This window comes from Ictalurus furcatus, chromosome 15 (genome assembly GCF_023375685.1).
Source record: "Ictalurus furcatus strain D&B chromosome 15, Billie_1.0, whole genome shotgun sequence".
In the NCBI taxonomy this organism is placed as follows: domain Eukaryota; kingdom Metazoa; phylum Chordata; class Actinopteri; order Siluriformes; family Ictaluridae; genus Ictalurus; species Ictalurus furcatus.
The window spans coordinates 10,030,611-10,041,018 of NC_071269.1; the positions used below are offsets into that span (position 1 = coordinate 10,030,611).

The window sequence follows — 10,408 nt, forward strand, 5'->3', positions numbered from 1 at the left end:
ACAAAACTATCTTTAAAATACAGTCTACTGAAAAAGATATGTTTATTTTTTGCTGAGTATACAAACACACACACACACACACACATATATTAGTGGAAAAGTTTTCCATAATTTAATTCAAAAAGTGGAACTTTCATAAATTCATATGCATTACATATAAAGTGAACTATATAAAGCCTTTTTTTGTTTTAGTCTTGATGATTACTGCTTACAGCTCATGGAAATCAAAAACTATCTCAAAATATGACAATAAAGAATTTATAATACAGAATTTTATAATACAAAACACCTGCAAATGTTTCCTGAACCTTTAATCTCTCAGTCTGGTTCAGTACACACAACCACAATCATGGTGAAGATGAAAGTATATTTTGCATTTCATTTGGAAATCAAGGTCCCAGAGTCTGGAGGAAGAGTGGAGAGGTACAGAATCCAAGTTGCTTGAAGTCTAGTGTGAAATTTCCATTGTCAGTGATAATTTTGGATGCCATGTCATCTGCTAGTGTTGGTCCACTGTGTGTTCTCAAGTCGAGAGTCAATGCAGTCATCAACCAGGAGATTTTGATCTGCTGACAAGCTTTATGGAGATGATGATTTCCTTTTCCAGCAGGACTTTGCCCACAGTGCCAAAACTACAAGTAACTGGTTTGCTGACCCCAATTGTACTGCTACATCATTCTAGAAACAGTACTGTATTTCTACGTAGTCTTTACAAGTCTCGTCTCAGATATTGGTAAATTCCATTAAATGTCTTGATGACAACACATTCCACATGTAATTCTGGCAAATTAGCCAAAATTCTTTGTTTGAAAACAAAACATCATGTCTCGTCTGATTCATTCATGCAGACCTTGCAAAAACACATTGTAATGTTCAGCTTTACCTCAAAGCTATGGGACAGGGGACCATGGTCCAAAAATGAAAAATTGTCCTAAATCCCTTCATATAAAACTTTTTTTTAAGAGTCAAGTGTATTTTGATTACTACAGAAGCCAACCCATGAGCACTTCAACATTACATTCAGATCAGATTCAGTGTGAGCCTGTTCCCTCAGCCTATGAGAACTTGGTTCCTAAGAAAGAAGAGAGTCATATCCAACTTGAAAATCACAAAGCTTGCACATGGTGATGGTTTGATTAAAAAAAAAAACAACTACAAGGCCATCTGGGATTGATGCCATTCTGAAAAGCACTTTTGACAAAATCTGCTATCATAACTCCTCTATCAACATAAACACACTGAAAAGTTTCCTAAAGAAATGCTCTTAGGTTACAGAAGGCCAGTTCATGGGCACTTCAACATTACACAAAACCGGCCCTAATAAATATGAAAGATGGCAGCACAGAAAATGTTTATGGTTCAGGACTAAGCCAATGGAAGATATTTGACTGGCATTTCCACCTGCTTCTGTCTTTCTCCAAGTCCTCCAACCCACCCCCCATCCCCCTTCAGTCACCTGCCACACTGGAGTACTACTGAACCACTCAGCTGACTCAAGTGGCTGAAAAAAGAATATGTTGGTGTATTATAAATACCCACCCCTCTTTGAAACAGCGATATATTTAGACTCTGATAAGGCACTGAGGGATTCTCGCACCCAGCTGAAGTTCAGGCTGACATTCTCTTCACAGCAGCTTGTGATTCTGCCTTTGGTTGAGCTTGTGGTTTCTTAACTGAAGCCACTCCAGTGTGAATATGTCCAAGTACTGTGACCAGGAACCCTACATGGAGGAAATTGATGAAGACAAAATTCTTGAAGGTCTTTCAGCTGAAGAGCTCCAGCAGCTCCAGAACGAGATGGATGATATTGCCCCTGATAAAACAATACCAGTGGGAATGAGACAGAATAACGCATCTATTGAAGCAACGACTGAAGGTTTTCTATTTTTTGCTGTCACATACCATTGTTGCTTCTCATTTTCTACCTGTTTTTCCACAGGCTGTACCAGAGGCTATAATATTTGCTCCCTACACACTAAATGTGTTTATGCTGTATGATAATTAGTGTTCTGTATTTTATGATCAATGAGATTTAAATTGTTAATTGTCTAAAAATGTACACCACAAATGGTATAGATCAAGTTACATTAACTGTATAGTTCTCTTTTTGCCATTTATATTTTCTGCTAATTTCAGGGGACAAAGAATGGGAATCTGAGGATCAGGAAAACATTGATGAAGATGTGATTTTGGCAGGTCTCACTGCTGAAGAGCTCAAACAGCTCCAGAATGAAATGGAGGTAATTGCTCCTGATGAGAGAGTGCCAGTAGGGATGCGACAGAAGGACCAAACTGATAAACCCCCAACAGGTTCATTTGACCATAGATCACTAGTGGACTACCTGTACTGGGAGAGAGAATCTAAACGTTTGCTGGAAGAAGAAAGAATACCTACCACCCTGCTCCCCAGTCAGGTAAGACAGCAAATTTCTCAGGCAAATCTAAAAGTATGAGTTTGAACATTCTGCATTCAGTTTTTACTATTTAAAAAACAAAACTATATTCTATATTATTCTACTATACTCTATACTATAATCTTTATTTTACTATATTCAATATTGTTACTTTGATCAATATTATCCATACATTATATCATACATGGCTGATAGTATGCTTTTACATATTTTTGTCACCATCAGAAAAAAAGGGCAGAAGAGCTGAAGAATATAGTGAAAGAAGATAATAAAAATATTGTGTATGAGGAAATTGGAAAAGATGCTGAGATAGGGGACTGTAAAGAGGTGATTGAGGAAGTGATCGAAGAGGTAAAAGACAAAGTTGTCGATGTAGAAGTTGGTGAGAATGATCAAAAGAAACAGCCAATTAAAACAGAAACTCAAGAGAGTAGCATCATTATGTTTGCCAACTCTCAGCCAGCTCCAAATTTCTCTGACTCACAAAAAGAGAGAGAAACTCAAAGAGCTGAATTGAATGAGGACGAATCAAAAGTGGCTAAAATGAAGCAAACAGATCAGATTCAATGTAAACCTGTTCCCTCAGCCTATGAGAACTGGGTTCCTAAGAAAGAAGAGAGAGTCATATCCAAATTGAAGATCCCAAAGCTTGCACATGGTGATGGTTTGATTAAAAAAACTGCAAGGCCATCTGGGAATGATACCAATCTGGAAAGCACTCTGGACAAAATCCGCAATCATAACTCCTATATCACTGAGATCAACCTAAACAATATTGAGAACATTCCTAAAGAAATGCTCTTAGACTACATTGAGGCCCTGAAGAAGAACAAGCATGTGAAGATCTTCAGCATTGCAAACACAGGTGCAGATGAAAATGTGGCTTTTTCATTGGCCAACATGCTGCGAGAGAACAGGAGCATCACCACACTGAACATTGAATCCAACTTCATTACTGGAAAAGGTATCATTGCGATCATGCGCTGTCTACAGTTCAATGAGACTTTGACAGAACTCCGGTTCCACAATCAGAGGCACATGCTGGGCCATCATGCAGAGATGGAAGTGGCACGTCTCCTGAAAGCCAACAACACCCTGCTTAAGGTTGGCTACCATTTTGAGCTTCCTGGGCCCAGGATGGTGGTGACTAACTTGCTCACTAGGAACCTTGACCGGCAGCGACAACAAAGGAAGGAAGAGCAGAGGCTTCAGCAGATAAAAGAGCAACGTCAGATCATGGAGGTGTATGAGAGCCACCTGAACTTCCCACCTGGTCTGCTGGAGATGTTAGGAGAATATATTCCTGGAATGGAACTTATCTGTGCTGCTCAGGGTCCTCAGCTTCTTTCACAAAGCCCTCCAGAACCCTCTATGGAATCAACACCATGTCACAAGCTACAAAAGACACACCACCCTACTCGACAACATCCACGCAGTTCAGACTCAGACTCTCGCAATATGTTAAAAGATGTGAAGCTTAAGAAGACTCCAAAACGTCGTGACCCACTCCTGGATTTAACTAAAAAAGAAGAGAAAAGAGATGGAAGGGCTAATATTCAGTTACGGAGCACTTTCAAGCAGACAAACACAGCAAGTGAAGGCTCTCTGGATGACAGGGCCAACCTGAAAGATGTGATAAAGGCACTGAAACCAGTTCCTCGAAGAAGGCAGCCACCAAAAGAGGAACTAACACCACGTGACTTACTCCTCAATGAAATTAGACAGAGCAATGTGGCTTATCTAAAAGCGGTAAGTGCAGTTAAGGATTCTCAAATTAGGACTCAAATTAGGAGAACAACCTATACATTTGAAAGAGCCTAGATACAGTATCTCACAAAAGTGAGTACACCCCTCACATTTTTGTAAATATTTGATTATATCTTTTAATGTGACAACACTGAAGAAATGACACTTTGCTACAATGTAAAGTAGTGAGTTTACAGCTTGTGTAACAGTGTAAATTTGCTGTCCTCTCAAAATAACTCAACACACAGCCATTAATGTCTAAAACGCTGGCAACAAAAGTGAGTACACCCCTAAGTGAAAATGTCCAAATTGGGCCCAATTAGGCATTTTCCCTCCCCGGTGTCATGTGATTTGTTAGTGTTACAAGGTCTCAGGTGTGAGTGGGGAGCAGGTGTGTTAAATTTGGTGTCATCGCTCTCACACTCCCTCATACTGGTCACTGGAAGTTCACCATGGCACCACGTGGCAAAGAACTCTCTGAGGGTCTGAAAAAAAGAATTGTTGCTCTACATAAAGATGGCCTAGGTTATAAGAAGATTGCCAAGACCCTGACACTGAGCTGCAGGACGGTGGCCAAGACCATACAGCAGTTTAACAGGACAGGTTCCACTCAGAACAGGCCTCGCCATGGTCGACCAAAGAAGTTGAGTGCATGTGCTCAGCGTCATATCCAGAGGTTGTCTTTGGGAAATAGACATATGAGTGCTGCCAGCATTGCTGCAGAGGTTGAAGGGGTGGGGGTCAGCCTGTCAGTGCTCAGACCATACGCTGCACACTGCATCAAATTGGTCTGCATGGCTGTCGTTCCAGAAGGAAGCCTCTTCTAAACATGCTCAACAAGAAAGCCCTCAAACAGTTTGCTGAAGACAAACAGACTAAGGACATGGATTACTGGAACCATTTCCTGTGGTCTGATGAGACCAAGATAAACTTATTTGGTTCAGATAGTGTCAAGCGTGTGTGGCGGCAACCAGGTGAGGAGTACAAAGACAAGTGTGTCTTGCCTACAGTCAAGCATGGTGGTGGGAGTGTCATGGTCTGGGGCTGCATGAGTGCTGCCGGCAATGGGGAGCTACAGTTCATTGAGGGAACCATGAATGCCAACATGTACTGTGACATACTGAAGCAGAGCGTGATCAGTATGCATTATTCCAGCATGATAACGATCCCAAACACACCTCCAAGGCGACCATTGCCTTTCTAAAGAAGCTGAGGGTGAAGGTGATGGACTGGCCAAGCATGTCTCCAGATCTAAACCCTATTGAGCATCTGTGGGGCATCCTCAAATGGAAGGTGGAGGAGCACAAGGTCTCTAACATCCACCAGCTCCTTGATGTCATCATTGAGGAGTGGAAGAGGACTCCAGTGGCAACCTGTGAAGCTCTGGTGAACTCCATGCCCAAGAGTATTAAGGCAGTGCTGGAAAATAATGGTGGCCACACAAAATATTGACACTTTAGGCCCAATTTGGACATTTTCACTTAGGGGTGTACTCACTTTTGTTGCCAGCGGTTTAGACATTAATGGCTGTGTGTTGAATTATTTTGAGGGGACAGCAAGTTTACACTGTTACACAAGCTGTACACTCACTACTTTACATTGTAGCAAAGTGTCATTTCTTCAGTGTTGTCACGTGAAAAGATATAATCAAATATTTACAAAAATGTGAGGGGTGTACTCACGTGTGTGAGATACTGTACAAAATTAATACACCATAATAATGGAAGGAGGAGTTGCATTTGCATGGTTTAAGTTTTAAGTGTCTGAAATACTAAGAAAAAATCATCTTTTTGAATTGTTGAAAAGATAATCAAAAAACAAATTGTTTATATTCAAACAATACTTATAGCAATCAGTGATTATCAGGGTCCAGGCACCTTCAGCAAATATTGCCCCAGTGGACAGTGCCACATTGCCAAGTTATCTTGCCAAGTTACATAAAACAATAAAGATTTCATAGATTAACATAATTTTCAAGTTTGTGAGGATTGCTCAAAAAACTTAAGTATGAAATGTTTGAAATTCTATAAAATGTTGCTGAAAACCATTTAGTTGAAAGCAGCCATGTACTGGTGAAGAATTGCCAAAATTCCCCAGACCAGTGTGCTAAAGTAGGTTTAGCTTATTATGTATGATATTATGTATGATATGATCACAAATGTAGGCAGAGATGAATTGTCCAAAGGGCACTTTTTAGAGTTTGGGCAACAGAAGTAATCTACAAAGAATTTTCACTGTACACTTTATTTTTTAAGATATATGCTTTTTTTTGTGCACAAATATGAAAAGCACCTCCCAGTGGCCAATTTGAGTAAGATTGCATCAGATAGTAATGTTTCCTTACCCAAACCTACCATTCAAGTTTCAGGACAACAGGTCAGTGTTAACACTGTCAAATTCCTGCTGAAATCTGATTGCCTGATAGTGGCCATGTTTTTTTAATCTGTACAACCAATCATGAGGTAAAGCTGTTTAAGTAAATTAAGCTCCACCCCACCTGGATTGATTGGCATGTACCGGGGTGCTTGAAAGTTTGTGAACCCTTTAAAATTTTCTATATATCTGCGTAAATATGACCTAAAACAACATCAGATTTTCACAAAAGTCCTAAAAGTAGACAATGATAACCCAATTAAATAAATGAGACAAAAATATTATACTAGGTTATTTATTTATTGAGGAAAATTATGCAATATTACATATCTGTGAGTGGCAAAAGTATGTGAACCTTTAGGATTAACTGTTCATTTGAAGGTGAAATTAGAGTAATTTGTTTTCAATCAATGAGATGAGAATGAGGTGGGAATTAGCACCCTGTTTTATGCAAAGAACGGGGATCTATCAAACGTCACAACACATGTTTGTGGAAATGTATCACAGCACGGACAAAGGAGATTTCTGAGAGCCTCAGAAAGAGTTGTTGATCCTCATCATGCTGGAAAAAATTACTAAGCCATCTCTAAAGAGTTTGGACTCCACCAATCCACAGTCAGACCAAATGTGTTTAAATGGAGGAAATTCAAAACCATTGTTACCCTCCCTAGAAGTAACTTCTAAGCAACTAAAGTCCACTCTCACATTGTTTGGGTTTATTTTGCTGCATCTGGGCCAGGACAGCTTGTCATCATTGATTGAACAATGAATTCTGAAGTATACCAGCAAATCCTAAAGCAAAATGTCAGGACATCTGTCCATGAAGTGAATCTCAAGAGAAAGTGGGCCATGCAGCAAGACATTGACCCTAAGCACAAAAGTCGTCTACCAAAGAATGGCTAAAGAAGAATAAAGTTAATGTTTTGGAAGGCCAAGTCAAAGTCCTGACCTTAATCCAATGAAAATGTTGTGGAAGGACCTGAAGGACCTTTTCATGTGAGGAAACCCACCAATATCCCAGACTTGAAGCTGCTCTGTACTGAGGAATGGGCTAAAATTCCTCCAAGCCAATGTGCAGGACTGATCACCAGTTACCAGAAACGTTTAGTTGCAGTTGTTGTTGCACAAGGGGATCACATCAGATACTGAAAGAAAGGTTCACATAATACATATGTAATTTTGGATGATTTTCCACAATAAATAAATGACCAAGTATAATATTTTTTCTCCTTGTTTAATTGGGTTCCCTTTCTCTACTTTTAGGACTTCTGGTAAATCTGATGAGGTTTTAGGTCATATTTATGCAGAAATATAGAAAGTTCTAAAAGGGTTCACAAACTTTTTAGCACCACTGTATCTACATAGGAGATAGCAGTAAAATATTAAATAACAATAAATAGGTAAAGATCAAGGTTAATGTTCTGAAGTTATCCAGTTAAATTCTTATTTTAGTTTAGTGAATTTGGGCTTTGTGCAAAAATACCTGATCTGATTTATGCATCATACTGAAGAAAAATCCACTTTCTAATCCACAGGTGCCTCTTCCCAAAGTTCTGGAATCCAGGGAAACCAGTCTCTTATGATGACAACATGCTTTTTGACAGACTGCTCACCTGTACCTGTAGCCAATGTGGGCCTAATCAGATACTGCTGTACGAGCCATACGCTGCCATCATTTTTCATTTAATGCTGTTTTGATCAGAGTGTGGCTTCTCTATGAGCCGGTAGTTAATTTTATGATAGCTGCATGAAATCCACTGGTATATATACATACAGTCAGGTCCATAAGTATGTGGACAGTGACACAATTTTGTAATTTTGCCTCTGTACACTACCACAATGGATTTGAAATGAAGCTATCAAGAGGCGATTGAAGTGTAGACTTTCAGCTTTAATTAAAAAGGTTTCATTAACTCTTTAGGAAATACAGTAATTTTTTTGAAGACTTCTTCCATTTTCAATTTTCATAGGATCAAAAGTAATTACACAATTGACTGATAAGCAGTTTCATGGGCAGGTGTGAACCTGGGAACAAAGTATTTCCATTTTTGTTTACCCAAATATTTATGAATCTCATGCTGTATTTAGAATCAGGCACAGAAGAAAACAGATTTCAAATATACCTCAGTAGATTTAAAAATTGGTCTAGGGCTCCCAATATTTTTTTTACGCTTTGCCTTTGCACTGTGGCAAATTTATATTTATAGTCACATGAAGGAAGATAACATTTTAATATACACAAATGTTTCCACTTTGCTGTTTTATCTATGTAACATCTAGTTAGGCAGAACTGCTACCTTCTTCTGGGCCAAATTCTTGTGACACTCCTCATTTGTTCAACAGATTCAATCAAAGACAATATATATAGTTGCAAGCAGTGATTGATGGGCCCAAGCACCAAGGGCACAGCATTGTCTATTACAACAGCCAGTATTAGCATGTGGATGTTATTATGCCAGAACACTGAACATACACATAAACTTTGAGTGATGTTGCATTATGTACAGTGGAATTATGCCACACTTCCTTTTTGCACTGCCTGATATTTTAATTAATCTCCTCACCATGGCAATACTGCTCCAGATTTCAACATTGTCTTCCCAATTTAATATCATTGAAATTGATATTGACATCATTCTGACTATATGTGCTATCGTATGACACTTACTCACCCTGTGAGAGACATATTAAAAAGATTTGTTTTTTTAGCCTCACTTTCTGTTGTAAGTTGGGAGCACTATGACAATGACTTACTTTATGCATGTGTACTTGTCTGTGCCCTATCCCTTTATATATCTGTGATGTTTATGACACGTTCAATGCTGTACTTTGGAATTATGGCACACTCCCTGATTACATGACTTCACATATTAATTGGCACTCCCACCAGGGCAAGACAGTTCAAGATTTAAAAAATGTTGTATCATGGATATCAAGACATCTTACTAAAAATAATATTGCTATCTACAGCACAATCTACTGTAAACAATCTTTGAATACTAATAATGTTATAATAAAATACTTTATGATTAAAATTATTACATTAATAATAGGGGGAAATTGTACCTTATATTATGAATACTGATCTACTTTTCTTTTTCAGCAGGCTGCTTCACTGGCTCTCACCTCCATACCTCTGTGCTCCATATTTAGTGCAGATATCTGGCTAATCGCTTTTAAACAGAAAATGCATCATCCAATTGGCTAATGATGTTTCTCATGACAGCAGCTGATATCCAATAAAATGTGACTGAACAATGGAATGCATTCATAAAAAAAAAACCTTTTTATAATAATCAGTGTAATAAATGCTATTACATAACAATGCATAGATTTTCATAGTTTTATAGTACTGGCATTTTCCTTTAGAATTCACTGGTCTTCATTGGAATTAATTAATTGTTCCATCAATTCATCCTGGACCAGATGCAGCAAAACAGGCCCAAACAATGATACTAACACCATCATATTTCACAGATGGGATAAGGTTCTTATGCTGGAATACAGTGTTTCCTTTTTTCCAAACAACATTTCTCATTTAAACCAAAAATTATATTTTGGTCTCTTATGTCCACAATTTTTTTTCAACAGACATTTGGCTTGTCCTTGTGATCTTTAGCAAACTGCAGTCAGGCAGCAATTATCTTTTTGGAGACCAGTGGTTTTCTCCTTCCAAACCTTCCATGCACACCATAGTTATTCAGTGTTCTCCTGATGGTGGACTCATGAATATTAACAATGTGAGAGATTCTTGTGAGAGATTCTTTGTGACCTCGTCAACTATTACACATCTTACATCTGTCTGACTGTGCATTGGTGGAGTCCAAACTCTTTAGAGATGGTTTTGTAACCTTTTCCAGCCTGATGAGCATCAA

At 38.6% G+C, this 10,408-nt stretch overlaps 1 protein-coding gene across 2 annotated transcripts; it reads left to right on the plus strand.

Moving 5' to 3' along the window:
• Nucleotides 1–1,483: 1,483 nt before the first annotated feature.
• On the plus strand, nt 1,484–9,816 carry lmod3 (leiomodin 3 (fetal)). Of its 2 annotated transcripts, XR_008387963.1 has the most exons (5): nt 1,484–1,876; nt 2,137–2,414; nt 2,640–4,163; nt 8,069–8,185; nt 9,640–9,816. XR_008387963.1 is itself a non-coding variant. In XM_053643891.1 (4 exons), the coding sequence occupies exons 1-4, from the start codon at nt 1,696–1,698 to the stop codon at nt 8,114–8,116; spliced, it is 2,031 nt and encodes a 676-aa protein (XP_053499866.1). In that variant the 5' UTR covers nt 1,484–1,695; the 3' UTR covers nt 8,117–9,002. The 2 variants fall into 2 exon arrangements, 1 of the variants encoding a protein (XP_053499866.1); XM_053643891.1 differs by lacking the exon at nt 9,640–9,816 and having other exon boundaries at nt 8,069–9,002.
• Nucleotides 9,817–10,408: the final 592 nt, after the last annotated feature.

What these genes read in the sequence shown, in the direction of transcription:
- lmod3 (XM_053643891.1), top strand. Translation starts at nt 1,696, where the DNA reads ATGTCCAAGTACTGTGACCAGGAACCCTACATGGAGGAAATTGATGAA. An exon ending in TATTGAAGCAACGACTGAAG is followed by an intron (nt 1,877 to 2,136) that starts GTTTTCTATTTT and finishes TGCTAATTTCAG; the next exon opens with GGGACAAAGAATGGGAATCT. An exon ending in CCACCCTGCTCCCCAGTCAG is followed by an intron (nt 2,415 to 2,639) that starts GTAAGACAGCAA and finishes TGTCACCATCAG; the next exon opens with AAAAAAAGGGCAGAAGAGCT.